This window comes from Daphnia magna, linkage group LG9, assembly GCF_020631705.1.
Source record: "Daphnia magna isolate NIES linkage group LG9, ASM2063170v1.1, whole genome shotgun sequence".
Classification (NCBI taxonomy): Eukaryota; Metazoa; Arthropoda; class Branchiopoda; order Diplostraca; family Daphniidae; genus Daphnia; species Daphnia magna.
In genome coordinates this window covers 1,559,464-1,576,016 of record NC_059190.1, presented here as the reverse complement: position 1 = coordinate 1,576,016, position 16,553 = coordinate 1,559,464, and the positions used below count along the sequence as shown (strand labels likewise).

The window sequence follows — 16,553 nt, the reverse complement described above, 5'->3', positions numbered from 1 at the left end:
TCTGAAGAAGTTACAGCTGAAATAGCAGATCCTTCAACATCTTCCGGAAGGCTTGTTACCTCCAGATTTACTAAGGTATACGGCAGCTGTGGATCGGTATCAACAAACGAATATACCAACGGGCTACTGGAACCAAGAAAATGTCCAGAACCTTCCGAAAAAATGTTTTCCCATTCTGTTGTAGAGCTAAGCCATCACGTCATAATCCATGGGCAGCACCGAAGACGTACTTACTTCAAGGGTAGGCCGGTGAGTAGCGGGTAGTGAAGTTATGGCGTCAGCAATCGATTCAGAAGAAACAGCAATAGGGAAAGACGTACTATCGAACGTCACATCAGTTGATGAAATATCGCTGATGGTTGACGGCTGTGAAGTATCAGAAATTTGCGTTGATGCAAAACTGCTGGTAAATGCGTCCTCGAGACGTGCTAGCGAAGAAGGGAACAAGTTGATGGGGCTGATCGTTACACCGACTGTTTCATGTGGTTGGTCAGTAGAAATTAGAAAGCCTGGGGTTCCGCTTCCATCCTCATCCAGCGTTAAGAACGAGTTGTCTTCAAAACCTTCGTTTTCAAAATTGTGTGTTGGGGTCGAAACTTGTGTTAATTCTTCATCTGACGTTGTCAAATCTGTCCCCAACGGTTTAACCTCATCTGAGATGGGAGGACTCGTGGTGGACAACGATGGATCAAAAGAAGTGAAATCTCCAGACAGCTCGTTCAATGTGCTAAGAGACTGAAATGATGCAGGCGAGTCAGTCAATAACACGGAAGGGTTTGTTTCCAAGGGATCCAGCGTTTCTTCGAAAAAGCCAGACATGTCGAAGGGAAAAACTGAAGAAAGTGTTTCCTCAGTTGGAACGTTTGACTGTAAATCTTCCACGTAGAGGCTGGTCGTAGATGGGAAAATGACATCTTCCTTGTCCATTAATGTAGTATCAGAAGTGGTTACTTCATGCAAAATAGGCAAATAAGAAGTTTGAAACTCCTCTGCAGTTTGCACATCTTCGCCGGACGAAACTGAATTTCCAGAAAGAAAATTGAAATGATCCGTTGAAAATTCAGCGGAGATGGAAAATGGATAAGTATCTACAAAGTTAGGAGGCAGTTCAGATGTCCCAGAAAATTCGTCAGCCATTAAAAAAGAGCCATCGGTCGATGTTCCCGTGTCAGTTGGCGTTAATTCGTCGACGGTAAACTCCTCGTTAGAAGACGCTCCGGCTGAAGGAGTAAATACTTCATTGTTATAACCTTCCGAACTGCTCGTACGCTCTACTATGATGGATGTAGAATGCAACAATGATGGATCTTCGGAAACTGATACTGATGACACTAGTAAGCGATTCAGTCGTTAATTCTGGAGGATTTGTTTCCAAGGAGATTGGCGTTTGTTCCAGGGATGTGTAGATCGTGCTTGAATAAAGCTCTTTCACAGCTGTGTACGAGCCACCTTCTTCTGTAGAAACTGGAACACTTTCTGTTGGCTCTGACATATCTACGGAACGAGTAGTATCGACATTGTCGTTTTCATCCACAGCGAAGGAAATAAGCGAAGAAACGACTTCGTCGGTTGGAAGGTTTGTCTGGGAAACTTCCAAGAGACTGTTTGTCGTAGAAGAGACGAATTCATTTTCCTCGTCCACTATTTTAGTTTCTGCAGTGATAATGTCAGGTTGACTAGGCGAATTCGTAGTTGAAAGGTCCACGATATTGTAAAGGAGCGTGGAGGAAGTATCTACCAAGCTGGAATGAGGGATCGGTTCAAATGTCGGAGACACTTCGTTAGATATTGAAGGAGAAAAATTAACTTCGGTCGATGTTTCCATGGATATAGAAGAAAGTTTGCTAATTACAAGCTCTTCGGCCAAAGACGTTGCGGATGAAAGAGCAGCAAATTCCTTGCTACTAACTGTCTGAACGTCCATCATTTCAACGTCGGTGGATGCAGAAGACAGTAAGGCTGACTCTGTGAAAACTTCAGGCGAACTCCAGTCAGCTACTGATGAACTACCTTCTAAATCAGCGAGTTCCAATGAGAGACTCGTCTCAGAGGACGTAGGATCGTTTTCGGTACTGGTAATATCCGCAACGGTGGAAGCATCAGGGGTCGAGAGGTCATTAGACGATTGAATTTCTTCAGTATCTATCTTTGGATTCGACAGAATAGAATCATAATACCGCGTAGTCAGTAGACGATTCCATGATATTTGGGTTTAAATTTGTGGAAGACGAAATCCACCAGAGGTGAAATCGATTCAATCGTCGAGGAAATCCCGTCAAAAACTGAAGTTGGGAAAACTACTATCCGTCGATGTTTGCAAAGTTGTTGGTGAAAATTCAATCGTGCCCATCTTCTCGTTAGACGTTGTTTGAAGTGAAACTGCAGGTAAATTAAATTCATCTCCAGTGGATATGTCTGTCATTTCGACATCGATCGATGTGGTAGTAAACGGCACAGCAGATTCATCAGAGAAGGCTTCTTGGAATGGCTCGGTAAATTGAGTTTCGTTCAAGTCTGTTACCGATGTCGCTTCAGACTGGGATTTACCAAATAAAGAATCCGGTTCAGGAGTCACAGAATCATTATCTGTTGATTCAACAGCGACAGTGCTAGTGTCTAAAAGGATTGGCGTCTGGGTGGTCGAAACATCCAAATGAATGGAAAACGATGTTTCTTCGATGGGAGTAATTGAATCTGTGGGACTAGAACTGGAAAGATCGATTGGCGTTTCTGTTACGTCAGGGATTAAAGATGTTGAATCATCCATCAGGTTCATAGGAAAGATTGGTTCAACATTCGAGAAGAATACTTGAGGTGGAAGACTGCTTTTCACGGACTCTTCTTCAAGAATTGACGTCACTTCTTTGGTAGTTGACTGGTCATGAAAAGCAGTACCAGGATCTTCCGTCCCTGTGATTCCTGTGGGTTCTGGATGATGGTCTTTGAAAGATAAAGTATCAAAGACAGTAGAATGTAGCAAAGGAGTTTCACCACTAAAGGTTTCTTCGGGTGTGGTCCATTCCGGTACTGAAAATGTGCTTTCCGATGAGACAATCTTCTCCGATTCCATTTCGCCATCAACTTCCAGGGCGATAGCGTTATACGGCGTTGAAAAGTCCATGCTCAACGTTGACAGTGCGTCTTCCTTAGACACAAAACTTGCAGAGCTAACAAGTGAATGTCTTTCCTGTTCCTCTGTTGATGCGGCTGTGGAAGACGGATCTACCAGGTCAAATGGTAGAATCGATATCGGAGAGAACACGTCAGATACTGAAGTGTCTTTCGTAGATATGTCCGTAGCGGTGGAGGAAAATAAGGCTTTTGATGAAAGGGTAGTACTTGGATATTCTGTTGGCATTTCGGACGCAGACGTACTTTCATCATCATCCGTTACTTCTTGTAGTGACGTAGTAACACGTTCTTGAAGCACCGACGCCTCATAATTAACATCCGCCATATCAGATGTAGCCGAGTGCATTGGGACCATAGTTGACGATTCATGATAGTTATCAGTTAACAAAGTCGAAAGTTCAGGTGTCACCTGCTCCATCAAATCATCTACAGGCCCAGAATATTGACTTGGAGCCGTTGGCTCTTGATCTATTGCAGCTTGAGGCCTGGTTGTCGAACTATGATGTAAGTCTAATTCAGCCTTTGCGGGAGGTAAAGTGCTCTCTGTGCTATCCGAAGCGTACGTTATGACGTCCGTGGTGGCCTCAACCTGCAGATCAACTAGATAAGGAAAAAGAAAATGGAACAGAGTCCGATAAGACTCTTGTTACTCTGAACATTACAAAGAATCTAGTTACAGTTGGTCGAGGGTTCCACTTCTATTTGAAAAGATGACGTAATGACCGCCTGAGGTGACGAGACGATTGAAACAATGGTAGAATCCATCGTCTGATCAATTTCAGATGTAGAAGGAGTCGGTGATGCAACGGGCGCATCGTTCTCGATGGCTATCGGATAAAGCAATTAGTTGATATGGTCCAAATCTTATTTAAAGAACTTACAGTTCTGCAAAGGTGTTACGCTGCTAGGCTCAGTTTCTGTAAATGTATCAAACTCTGGTAGCAAAGTGGAAAAGGACGGGACGACGACCCCATTTTCAACAGCAGTCGGAATTTCAAGCTTCCATGGTAATAACTTGGAAGAAACTGTCAATACAGGAAGAGGCACGAATATAAAGTTAATAGTTGGGGGGACTGCTCTTCATTCTCTTGCATACCAATATCAACGGCTGATAGTGTGGATTCTTGTATCGCCAGTACTGCCTGGTTACCAGCTGTCCCAGGCAATTCAAGCGTTTGGCTGATCATAGTTGCGACAGCATCCGACAAGTGAGTATGATCATCACGTGATAGCTCAACTTTCTCCTCTGAAGATTCCGTTACAATATTTGGAGAAACATTTGTCGCAGTCGAAGATTTGGAAGCAGGTAATCCTACCTCGCTATTTGCTATACGACACAAGAATGATTAATTATTGATGAAACAAAAGAAGACTCAAAATAACAGACTACTTGGATAACAGCATATACTCACATGACGAAAAATTGGGGTTTACCAAATCAAAGCCAGGAGACCTCAGAAAGGAATATGAAGGCTCCGTTCCCAAGTCGCTTGATGAAACTGAGCTCCTCCTAGTTCGAACCAGATTTTCAGCATCCGCCACCTGAGCCCAGGAAGCAGCTAGAGCGATAGTGGCCCCACTTATTGAAGAACTTGGCATCGTAGTTTCTGCCGTGTACTGAGACGATTCACGTGTAGGCGTTGAATTATTCACAACCGGAAAAGTGGTTCTTGTAACTGGAACAGTAGATGACGTAGAAGTGCTAGTGAATTCCAACGACTTGGTACTTATTTTTGGCGTTCCAAAGTTGAAGGCCCCTTTGCATTCATTCGTCAGTCCAAGAAATGGGATGCAGAATCCATTATTTGCGTCAATGTTTGGAAATAGCGCTGTCAAATTGCCATTCCGAATGCTTCGGCCAGCCTGTTCAATGAGAGGGTAAAACTTTCCCTTAGGGTTGCAGATCCCGGCGAAATCATCCTAGATCCCATAACCAAACAAACAATAAATAAAAAAATGAACACCAAAGATGTCAGCTGAGATAAACTTGCCTGATAGTAATCGTAGACAGCCACTCCGCCGAAACCATATTGCTTCAATAGGTCAACACGCCTGCCCAGAGTCAAAGGATCGATATGGATCATCCACTGGTCATTAGTTGGCGCTATGGCAAGTTGATAAAATGGATTTGGCATTTGCTCTTGAATTCGCCAGCTGCTATTAACTGTTTTGCATGATTCATAGTAGCTCTGGAGCTGCAGAACAGCTTGATACTGGCTAAACTGAGTGCCTGTTAATGTTCCTGTGTTTAATTTCCATACAAGTGTTTTGAGGGATAATCCAACGACGATCTTTTTCCAGCTCAAATTTAGTGTAGAGTAAAGTTTCAAGAAAGCTCCTTCGTTGAGTTCGAGAGCATCGAACGCCTGTTCTACCTTCTTTTCGGTTAAAGGATACTGACTACCACTGTAGTGACGATTGTAAGAGGACACGAGAAAGATGCGATCAACGATGGAGGCGATCTTAGTCACATGAAATGCGTCAATACGATCAACTTCCACACCAATCGTAGTAGTCAAATTGAATCCTTCTTTTCCTAGCGTGGCTTTCAAGCTTTTCAACTGTGGTCCATAGTCTGGGGCAGATTGAATCAAATCCCAGGCGATGTCAAAACTCTTGAGCTTATTGACTCGCAGAAATTCGACCAACAGGGCAACGGATGATATCCGATTAAAAATCGTTTTTAGGTTCCATGATGCCGGCAACGTGTTGCTAGAACGAAGGCTGAAACTGAATTCGGCTTCCGGGGTCTGTTGCTTCAGTAGTTCTAAGCTGCGTTTCTCGCCAACCAGGATGGAAGCTAAAGAGGCGTTGGTGCTGGGCAGAAAAAGCGCGTTGACACTGCTCAAAATGATGTGCGTGCAGGGTTTCAAATCAGCCGATAAAGCTTGATAGGATGAGTCAGCTATGTGGATCAAAATAAAATAAAAATTAATTGCACCTTTTCAAAAAATTATCAGCTATTAATATTGAAAAAATCCATCAATTTAAGTAATCAAGTAAATACAGCCATGCTTACCGAAAATTTTAACCTCCAGTGGAACATGACAAGCCAACAGTGGTCCACCGGCACCAGTTTGAACTCCATTGGCTTTAAACACAAACAGAATGAACGTGAATCCGACGAGTCGGCGGAGGCACACCATCGCAAGCGTCTCTGGGAAATTGTGAAAATGAACTGGCAAGATCAGGCTCAATGTCTTTGATATAGAAAGTTGGAGGGGAAATGAGGAGGGTTGGTATAAAAAACAGAAACCAGATCATCTGGGGTCGTGAGACTTTTAACCAATTGAAGATCGTGTAGACGAAGTAATATCCATGCCACACTCATCGAGCGACGAATTACTTTGGCGCGAATGTGAACCTTAGCGAAACACAAGTAGGCAAAACGGCGGCTCTGTCTGGCTCACTGTGAGCTAAATGGCGAAGACTGCACGGCATCAAATCGCCGGATTGCACCAACACATATTTAGGTTATGGCTATTCACTCCCACAAACTGAAACTCAATACAGTCAATACATTTTAAAGAGGACGTAACCCATTTCACAACGTCAACCGTTTAGTCTCATCGAATTGCGGTGACAAATCCTACAGATATAGTCCAATATGAGTATAAATTAGCAAAATATACTGTAAAGAGGTTCGACGGATTTCTTTAGAGCGACGTAAGTAGATCGTCATCCGTTGAAATACTGTTATTATGTGTTCCAGATAGCGTTGACGAGTCAAAATCGGGTTCTGCATTGTCACATAACAAATGACCCATTAGCAGCTGAAACTAAAACAATGATTTTACAAAGAACCTTCGCTAGCTCCGTCGTCAAGAACTTCTCGTTGCAGACGTGCAAAGCGGACAAATACATCGTCCAATGTAGTTTGGGTGATCGAATAGTCGACCTTTGATTATTTAAAGAAAAACAACAATCCCGTTGCATTTAAATGTTATAATACCTGGCTTATTAAATAGGGACACTTACCATGGGTGTGGCTGTTCGAGCGTCTTCCATTCGCTGAAATAATGTTGATATCTGCAACAGGTTGGGTTGGACGTGCCAAATGAGTTGGCGTGAACGCCGTTCACGAAGTCGGGCTTCGGGAATGAGTGACTCAACGCACTGCAACACCTCGCTTATGGTCTCCACTTCGCAGCGTACGTTTATCATATAACCGTCGCCAAACCTTTAAATTTATCAACAAATTACAGTCAGAACAAACAATAAATTAGGACAAACGAGTTTCGAAATTCAACTTGTTCTTGAGATGTTGTGCAGAACCCAAACAACGTAGCGTTCCGTTGACCATGATGGCTAGACGAGTACAGAGAACTTGACACTCCTCCATGGAATGCGAAGTAAGCAAAACAGAACGCGAATCGTTTACAGCGTCAATGACTGCTTGCCAAAGAGACCGCCGAGCTCTTGGGTCCATACCGCTAGACGGTTCATCCTGAGATTTAGAGAAGAAACGCAATTAGATATACGTAATAACAATTCTGGGTGTTCAGTACGAACTCTGTTCTTACAAGGAATACGACTGCTGGGTTTCCCACTAAGGCTATAGCTGTCGATAACTTTCGTTTATTGCCTCCAGAATACGTTCCCGCACAGCGGTCTTTGTAAGGAAGAAGGCTTAATTTCCTAAGATTATCGTTGACGAGCTAAATTACAAAGAAAAACCTAGTTAAGGAGAATTTCATTGAACGGATTAGTTGTTTCACCTTGTTGATGTATTGTTTAGGAACTCCACGAAGCCTTGCGAAAAGCTGTAGGTGCTCAACGCCTGTCAGCAAGGGCAAAAGAGCGTCTTCTTGTGGGCAATAACCTGTTGCAAACCAATTTACGGTAAATTGGGGAACAAGAAATTAATTTACAGTTTATGAACTAACCCAAGTTTTGCTGGGCTTCGCTTAAGTCCGTGAGGATAGACGACCCGCCGACAAAAGCGTTTCCATTCGTTACAGTTTCATCTCCAGTTAGCATCTGGTAAACATGTGTAAAACCGCTGAGAAATGCGAAAAATGTGAAACTAGATAATATGAGACTGTAAAATTACCTTGAACGTTGTGGATTTTCCAGCGCCATTGACCCCAAGTAATCCAAAGCATTCGCCTTTCTTTAGGCCGAAAGATAATCTATCCGTAGCTGGATTCTTCTGTCCGTTGTAAACCTTCAAAGATTTGAAAAAACAAAACAAATTACAACTGATAACGTTTCATCAACACATTTTATATTTACGCACCTTCGTCAGTCGTTGTAGGAGCAACTCGTCCATATACGCATTGCTTTTTTCGACTCTAGCGCGTTCGCGGGCGACATCTGCATCTTCAGGTCCTAGCGGAGGTAAACTCTTTTTCTGAAAATTTTCAATTACAAAATCAGGAAACGTAAACAAAGAAGACGATAAAATAAATAAAAAAATACCTGATAATAGCGTGCAATCAATTTAGGGAAAAAAGGGTAGTGCAACATCAGGTTAAATGCGAAGAAGACAAGGGCTTGCAATATGAAGCAAACAAAGTAGCGGCCTAGGTAATTCCACTCAAATATGTTTCTTTCGTAAACAACACCTGATTATCATAAATTACAATGATTTAAAGCGCTGAATGCTTGACAATTTAGAGCTTAATATTTTACCAATCAATTCGAAATTCTTTGCTGTGAAATAGGTTTCAGCTAAATCTATAAGACCTCTACCAAAACAAAAATGCGGGAATATGAGGAACACCTGGATCGAGGATTTCACCAACTGCGATCAAGTGCTGCCAAGAAAAATTTATCAAAATCACTCGATATGAAACAGCCATTTAACTCGTGCAATAATTACCTCATCGTCAAAGAGCTGAAGAACGTAAGATGAAATGACTGTGACGATTGCAATGAATAAATTAGCACATGCTAGGCCAACAAAAGCTGTGCTCGGTACTGAAAAGACAAAACTTGTCGGGTACATAAGCGGAATCGCGGAAACACTAGCAAAAAAATTTTTGATTAATTAAAAGGGCATTAAAAATTTGTGAAAGAAAAGTCAGCACACCCACCCGAAAAGTATCAGTAAAATGATAAAACCACCGATGCTTGTTGCTCCGACATACTCCCATTGACCGAAGGCGAGGAATATCAGGATTACTAGAATACATGGAATCAAATAGTTGACCTAGAAGTCCATAATGTGTTAGTCAAAATTGGGATTTTGGTTCTTTTAAATTTTTCAAAATTATCTACCAGGTCCCAAGTGTACGATGCTACCCAAAAAGTTGTCGGTTTCACACCAGAGACAAACTGCAGATGCTTAGCCTTGGAAGTTCTTTCTTCTACCAAGAAAATGACAAACGAAGCGGGTACGAAGCTCAATGCAAACAAAACCGTGAGCGCGTACGCAAGACTAACCGCAACTTGTTCGCTAAAATGGGGCAATTATTTCAAAGATTAGTCCTAGATAATCTTAATTTTGAGAATGAGGGGTTGTCTTACTTATCAACAACTTCTCTAGACGAGAATTCCATAGGGTGATTGATCACAGTGATCCCGTATAGAAATGGATCTTTTGATGGTGGTAAAGACGAACGCAAGATGACGTTATTGATCGCGTTCAAATAGGAGACAGAGGAAGCCCAAGCTTTGTTATCAAACCACACCTGGTTGGGAAAGAATGAGAGTGCAAAATAGATTCCATTAAGTAAAATTCAAATTATGATAATTTGCATTTGAACGTACCCTCACGTTGTTTTCAGAAGCATTTTGTATGGGTGGATTCTGGTGCACGCCGAATTCAAAACCACCGATTCTTATTTATAACAAGTCATGTGAAGGTTAAGCACAAATACGGAAAGATAAAATGAAAAGTCTTAAATTCGAATACAATTTCACTAAACATACCTGATTTCGTTGAACTCTTCGTGCGTCCGAAGTATCCAGGTAGATATGTTTTTGTCGGCTAGATCAAAAAATTCGTCGTACGAAACAGAGCCATAGTGGAATAACTCTCCTTGTGTGGCATTGGCTGGGCAGATGGGAGCACCAAAGTCATTACATGGGCAGTTGATATCTTGATAAGTTTCCGGATTAGCAGTGGGATTGAGTAGTCCAATATTATATATAGAACAATTTAATCTGTGCAATATGTAAGACACAGGTTTAAAAAAAAAACCCGGAAAAATAAAGCAATAAAACATTAGTCTTTGTTCTAAAATCAAAATAGGAAAATAAAAAATACAAATAAAACTGCGCTTACCCAAGCAACGGCTCGCCGTCTAAACATCTGACTCCCATTCCCGTTTCGTTCAACATATTATGCACGTAGTGCATTGGCCCAGTTGTCATTGAGTTCGCGATTCGAATAGAATACTTGGTTAACATCTCCGTATAGCCAAGGTGAAAGAACTAAGGGTGGCTGAGGAGTTTCCAGGTCTAGAGTCAATGAGAACAGCTCACCGATGATGACTAGGATGCATGGCAACACAATCTAGGACGCCAAAATTTTATCGCTGTTCATTATTCAAATCATCCCAATCATCTGAGACGCATACCTCACAGAAGAATCCTTTCACATTTCTTTTGGAGTTGTTGAATCTTTTAATATACATTGCTTTCATTTGTTGAGCTACTAATTTTTTTCCTTTCAGTTTTTCATTCGATTCCAAATTAAAGGAATCAGAACCACCGTTTTCTTCCCTGTATGGGTTTTCGTCTCCTTAAATTGAAGAAGAAAAAAAATAAATCACAACTTCTAGATCGACCGGCAGTACGAGATTATCTGAGGAATTTCATACCAAGATCAGAAACGCTGGGCGGCGGAAAATTCGAATCAGCGGAAGGATCGTCTGCCACCCTCAAAAAAATCTATTGAGCAATAAGGTTAGTGTTATTTAGGCAGCTTACGGCAGAGAAAACCTACCTCTTCAAGTGTGGTGTCCGAAACGCCATAGCTATCGACACGAAGTTGTTCCATGTTCAAGTCTAGCTCATCAAAAAGGTGAGGAAACTTATTTCTCTGCCGAAGTCCTGCTTCATCAAACTCGGGAAGGCAAAACACGATATCAGACCCTACATTTTCAACAATAGTTGCATTTGGAATGTGTCGCTTCACCAAGGTTACAATCCTTTCTGTATCAATTTCCATTGCGTTTCGGGGGACCTGGTTTTCATTTGCCTATAATGGAATTAAAATTTACTTCTTTCCTCATTTTTAAAATGTATTCTATCGAACGCACTTGACCGTTGTTTATTGGACCGTCGTGACTGGTATCGTCTTTTCTGACGACAGTTAGGTAGTAGCCGGATCCTAGCTTTTGCTTAAGAAAGAGGGACGACCCGCAACATTTCAATTGTCCTTGTGAAATGATTGCTATACGGTCTCCCAGTAAATCAGCTTCATCCATAAAATGGGTAGTTAGGATGATGGTTCGGCCTGCAACAGGAAAACATGAAGATAATATGAATCATAATTACACAGTGAACATTATCGGCAATGTACCAGCTTTGTATTTTAAAAGAATATCCCAGATGGAGCGCCGAGAATAAGGATCTACTCCTGCTGTGGGTTCATCCAGGATCACCGTTCTGTATTTAAATTGATAGTTAAACAACCGGATAGAAAAGAAGTTTGTGAAAATGCACTCACTTAGAATTTCCTATGAAAGCGGCTCCAATTGAAAGTTTTCTTTTCATTCCACCGGAAAGATGTTCTGATATGTCATGCCTTTTGTGCGACAACCCCAAGTCTTCAATCATTTTGTCAATTTCTTTTCGAGACTCCATTTGTTCTCCAGTTTTCAAATTTGCAAAGAAGCGCAAATGCTCCTCCACTGTAAGTCTACGTTGGTAAATGCAGAATCATAAGTTTACTTTAGCTTAAGTTAATTATATGTGAGCATTAAGGGATGAGGTCTTACTGATCGAAAAGGACGTTGTGTTGCGGACATACACCAAGTTGATGCCGAATGTCGTCTATTTGGTAACGGATATCTAAACCGTTGATTGATGCAGTACCACTCGACGGGGGAAACAGTCCGGTCAAGATAGAACTACCGGGAATGTGTAAATATTAAGTAAAAGGTCCATATTTGCGGAAATAAAATGTGGGTACATTGTTGTAGTTTTTCCGGCTCCATTGTGTCCAAGAAAGGAAGTAATTTGATCCTCATAAAAATCCAGATTGAGATTGGTAAGTGCGACTTTTCCGTTTGAATAGGTTTTTCCTAGATTTCGGATGCTCACTCCAACCATCAAGTTTCTACTGGATTCGTCTTCGATAAGATCCGAGTTCTCTAGTTTAACGCGAAAGAGAAATAAGAATTAGCTTATTTCCCATACCTGTTTAACTTCCTAGAAACGAACCTGCTCCAGAGCGTGGGCCAAAGGTGACAACATTAGCATTGTCTTTACCTGAAAACCAGTAGGAAGACTGAAACATAAAATACCATGGTTTTGGAATACCATATTGCCCTATATAAATGCACACATTACAGTCTTCTTCTCCAGTAATGTATGAACTCAATTAAAACCTGGGAAGACTGTTTCGATGTACCAGGTCAGTACTAAATAAATGACTGAGTCGAGCAAAAGCATCAATATGCATTCCAACAGTGAGAAGGTGTCTCCTTCTCTAGGACTAGTTCCAATATTATTCCACTGAGCACCTTCTCCACTTTCTTCAAGTCCAATCAAATATGCGTTGCCAATGCCAAACGCAACATTCGAAAAAAGACTCTAGAAAAAAACAAGATTATAGAAAATGTATGTACACTGTTGACTCGACAACAAATCGTGGTTCTTACCAATAGAAGATTGGCCGCATATGGTGATGTTTCGAAACCCAAGTCGAGGAGACTAACTGGTTGGTAACAAAGAAAATAGATAAAAGCTCCCGATGCCGCAGCAAGATTGGCTCGGCTGAAGAAAGTTGAAACCAAAAAGCTAAAACAGATGGTCGCGATACTAAAACTTAGGAGGAAAACAAAAACGACGAACGGATTCGATTTTTCCAAAATGTTTCCAAACTGCAGAAAAGACGAGTAGTTATTAGTGCACGAAAACAGAGGAACAAAGGAAAATACTTACGTAGATAATAAGTGGGAGCATGATACAGGCGAAGAGCAAAATGAGAAGACTGTCGATAAACCATGCCAACCAATGGACTCCGTTGCTTAATCCCATCGTTCTCATAGTTTCCTTGAGCCGACGTTCTTTTTCGTAAACAACTGATTTGATGATCATGGCACAAGTGAAGACGAAGGCTAGATTCATGTAGAGTGGAAAGCTAGGTCCAATGGCGAAAAGAAATGTGTCGAAAACAAAACAAGGACTTGGAAATTGTTGCATAAACATCCCAGGAAAAGTTTCACTCATAGATTGGAGTGCAGTAATTGACTGCTCAATTTTATCTTGTAAGTATATAAAGCCAGAGCTAAAATATTTCATGTGCCCAGCACGAGGGTCATTTCGGGGTAATGGTGTTTCCACATAATCTTTTATCCTCTCAGTTGTGTCGATAACAAATTTGTCCATCCTAATGGGGTACCCGGAGAAAAAGTTAGTTATATAATACTTGACTAATTTACACGGATATTCACCTTATCTTGTATTTAAGGTGTTTAGGTAGTTCATCCTCTGATGTGAAATTAGAGTCGGCGTTGTCGAATATAATGACAGCCCATAGTTGATTCTCGTTTAACAAATTGAGACCACGAACGACAGCTTCTTCTTCAGAAGGGAAGCCTTCAAATTTATCGAACTCGTAACACTAAGTAGAGTTAAGAATTAGGAAGATGAAGAAGACAAAAACTTAGCTGAAAGAGGTAAATTTGCCCTTACCTCGATATACACACTAAAAAATTTGGCGAGAGAGTCTAGTTGCACTACAATGATTTGGATGCTACAAAACAAGCGACCAATTGAAACATTACAACATAATTTAAGGTGCAAAACATTTAATGGCAAGAATTTACCTCTGTATCCGTATGAGGGCCTCTTCCAAAACTGCAACAATATCGGGAGAATTTTCAAAATTATCAATGGCTTCAGTAATAGTCTCTTCGAGGTCGTTCAACATGGAAGTAATGTTAGGCGAAATTTCCAGCCAACCGTTAGCCAAGTTTTGAATAGTTTGTATGTCCTGGAAAAGTTGTGTTCACCTTTTCAACCAAACGAGTAAACGCAGGTGTATTGGGTGCGTAAACTAGTCTTCCCCTACAAAATGAGATAAAATATTACAGCTTTTCTGGTTCGTTGTTTCTTTAACAAGAAGTAAGTTATTGTAACATTTACCTTATAAAAGGATAGATGTACTCAAAAAGTGCTTCAGTTCGCGAATCGTTCTGTAAAGTTGCAAAAAGATCAGTGCAAATCTCCGGGAGGGTGTCTGTGGTTTTCACGGGAGAGCTTCTTTCAAAATTACTCGGACTACGATGCAAATTTCTTTTCCTGTATGAAGGTTAATATATGGATAAAAGAACCGTAGCGTATGCAAAAGGGTTAATTCATCGCAAATACTTAGAGAGTCTTGGAGTTGCTCTTGAGCTGTAGAAACTCGAAGGTAGTGGATTACTACCACACACTGTTGTAAGGAGAGGTAAAACGGAAGTCGAGTTGGGTTCATTGTCGATGTTGCTTTTGTCTCTTGAAATCCATAGTCTTTCAGCAAACTTTCCAATTTCTGAATCAGAAATTTCCCTTTAATAAAAACAAAAAGAAAAAAATTAATCATTTTAGAAGCGTGCAAAACTTAAAAAGGAATGGAACTCACTTGAAGATGGAAAATGTTGAATCCAAACGTTGAAATTCCGCATTTAGGTCGTCAAGAGATTCGACTGATTTTCCACCCTCAAAATTGAGTTTTCTAATTTTTGATAAAGTTGCATCTCTTTTTTGTGCGCCAAAATTTTTTTGTTATCTGGCGATGGCAGAATATCCGTAGTAAAGTTTTGCAGCAAAGAGTTGGTGGAATTCGGGGATTGTTCATTTTCGTGACCTTCTTCGTAGACACCATCAGAGTCCCATACAGATAACCGTTTAAGAGCGGAAGAATAACCTAAATTGACCACAGCCTTCGCAAAAGATAAGACATATGCGCAAAGGTATACGTCAACGATGAGTCAAAACAGGACATATGGAAAGGTTAACTTAATTTTTAAATAGATACCTCAACGTGTGCGGATCCCTTTATCAGGACGTTTTCCATTCGACTAATCAGCTTCCTAGCCCTGTGACACAAAATCGATAAGAACAAAATAATGAAAAATGCCTCATCATCTTTTAGTTACCGCTCAAATTCCAGTATTTCATCAAAGAAGTCGGTGTGATTTTGGTAATCATTGTAACACCAGTTCATAGGCGTGCAGATTAGGCTTTTGTAAAATCGAACCGGGCCCGGCTGATGGTAAAGCTTTTTCCTTCAAATAACCTGCATTCAAACACAAATATAACCTGATGTTTTGAAATGCACCATAGTTAAAAATACATATTGTTTCTAATTACATTCTTTTTGGTATTGCTTTAAACCTTCCAGTCGGACAAGAGCCAAAATGATAAATATAGCCAAAGGCCATATAATTTCTGCGATTACTCGTGCCTTGTGAGAACAGTAAAAAACGAACTAATAGTTACAACCACTTTAAACACATTTGAATAGTGTCTTACTTTCGATCGGATTCTCACAACGTAATTTTTCCACATTAACTGACGAAGTTGTAAAAAAAACATTTTTAAACGACCTCGTACCGGTTAGTACTACAATAGAAAATTAAAGAAACTATTAGCGTAATCGTAAAAGCCACACAACGTTTCCCAATCAAAACTTACTGACTTTGCACTACTAGTCGAGACAAGGTCCACGATAGAAGTGATAGCTCAGGGTTTGAACGTACTTGGTTTGGGACTTCAAACAAGTACGCACGCATCCAAATCATGTCCTTCGTTACTATCTAAATTATATCCGTTCTTGGCAATGCGATATAAACAAGTGCGATAGACAATATCTTTCAGACCGATTCGTTACGTGTTACAAAAGAGCGTGATAATCACCATGAGAACGTAGTATAACAACACGAAATTCCAAATATGTCACTAGAACAGATGGTGACAGGGACATAGTCTCAAAACATTTTGATTATCATATTATCAAAAGTTTCACGATAAAATGCAAAAATATTACGACTTCGTCTTTAGTCTAAAGTTTCCTTTAAAATACAGACCGTCTGTCAATGTTTGCTTCGAATTTTATTTAACGTCTTAATCACAGTTTTTTTCATAACTACTCAATATGTTAGTATCCGATGACAATCACGTATGCCTGCTACAGTTGTCCGTAAGATCGCTTACCCGCATCTACTTCTCAACGCAGAGATAAGCAAATGTACCACCATACCGCTTACATGCGATCATTGCAACAATTATGCCTTGTAAAATGACGAACGAGCTGCTAA

General features: G+C 40.7%; 3 protein-coding genes across 3 annotated transcripts; all 3 read right to left on the bottom strand.

Annotated features, from left to right (window-relative positions):
- Nucleotides 1-186: 186 nt before the first annotated feature.
- On the bottom strand, nucleotides 187-2,201 carry LOC123475924 (mucin-3A-like). Its single transcript, XM_045179165.1, has 3 exons — nucleotides 2,178-2,201; nucleotides 1,324-2,146; nucleotides 187-1,274 (listed from the first exon to the last, which is right to left on the bottom strand). Exons 1-3 carry the CDS (start codon nucleotides 2,199-2,201, stop codon nucleotides 187-189), a joined length of 1,935 nt encoding a protein of 644 aa, XP_045035100.1.
- LOC116929943 (mucin-5AC) lies at nucleotides 1,785-6,528 on the bottom strand. Its single transcript, XM_032937256.2, has 7 exons — nucleotides 6,152-6,528; nucleotides 5,124-6,037; nucleotides 4,545-5,052; nucleotides 4,229-4,459; nucleotides 4,014-4,157; nucleotides 3,810-3,959; nucleotides 1,785-3,732 (listed from the first exon to the last, which is right to left on the bottom strand). Exons 1-7 carry the CDS (start codon nucleotides 6,276-6,278, stop codon nucleotides 2,276-2,278), a joined length of 3,531 nt encoding a protein of 1,176 aa, XP_032793147.2. The 5' UTR covers nucleotides 6,279-6,528; the 3' UTR covers nucleotides 1,785-2,275.
- Nucleotides 6,529-6,674: 146 nt separating this feature from the next.
- On the bottom strand, nucleotides 6,675-16,059 carry LOC116929945 (phospholipid-transporting ATPase ABCA1). The gene is given in 46 exon segments (XM_032937262.2): nucleotides 6,675-6,871; nucleotides 6,937-7,030; nucleotides 7,111-7,312; nucleotides 7,383-7,579; nucleotides 7,656-7,790; nucleotides 7,851-7,954; nucleotides 8,019-8,112; nucleotides 8,186-8,299; nucleotides 8,372-8,485; nucleotides 8,554-8,699; nucleotides 8,767-8,860; nucleotides 8,862-8,891; nucleotides 8,957-9,101; nucleotides 9,171-9,286; nucleotides 9,355-9,532; nucleotides 9,604-9,767; nucleotides 9,847-9,916; nucleotides 10,009-10,242; nucleotides 10,364-10,431; nucleotides 10,433-10,594; nucleotides 10,659-10,822; nucleotides 10,902-10,971; nucleotides 11,027-11,281; nucleotides 11,343-11,539; nucleotides 11,606-11,691; nucleotides 11,753-11,944; nucleotides 12,024-12,155; nucleotides 12,218-12,398; nucleotides 12,469-12,576; nucleotides 12,636-12,840; nucleotides 12,909-13,130; nucleotides 13,192-13,639; nucleotides 13,704-13,873; nucleotides 13,945-14,005; nucleotides 14,079-14,251; nucleotides 14,253-14,319; nucleotides 14,398-14,553; nucleotides 14,623-14,802; nucleotides 14,876-15,017; nucleotides 15,020-15,176; nucleotides 15,272-15,332; nucleotides 15,393-15,499; nucleotides 15,501-15,532; nucleotides 15,607-15,700; nucleotides 15,769-15,858; nucleotides 15,931-16,059. Coding segments are annotated over 45 exon segments (6,267 nt in total). The 5' UTR covers nucleotides 15,832-15,858; nucleotides 15,931-16,059; the 3' UTR covers nucleotides 6,675-6,788.
- Nucleotides 16,060-16,553: the final 494 nt, after the last annotated feature.

What these genes read in the sequence shown, in the direction of transcription:
- LOC123475924 (XM_045179165.1), bottom strand. Translation starts at nt 2,201, where the DNA reads ATGGAATCGTCTACTGACTACGCG. An exon ending in AATCGTCTACTGACTACGCG is followed by an intron (nt 2,147 to 2,177) that starts GTATTATGATTC and finishes TCGAATCCAAAG; the next exon opens with ATAGATACTGAAGAAATTCA. An exon ending in ATCGCTTACTAGTGTCATCA is followed by an intron (nt 1,275 to 1,323) that starts GTATCAGTTTCC and finishes CATCCATCATAG; the next exon opens with TAGAGCGTACGAGCAGTTCG.
- LOC116929943 (XM_032937256.2), bottom strand. Translation starts at nt 6,278, where the DNA reads ATGGTGTGCCTCCGCCGACTCGTCGGATTCACGTTCATTCTGTTTGTG. An exon ending in AAACCCCAATTTTTCGTCAT is followed by an intron (nt 4,460 to 4,544) that starts GTGAGTATATGC and finishes TGTGTCGTATAG; the next exon opens with CAAATAGCGAGGTAGGATTA. An exon ending in CGTAACACCTTTGCAGAACT is followed by an intron (nt 3,960 to 4,013) that starts GTAAGTTCTTTA and finishes TTTATCCGATAG; the next exon opens with CCATCGAGAACGATGCGCCC.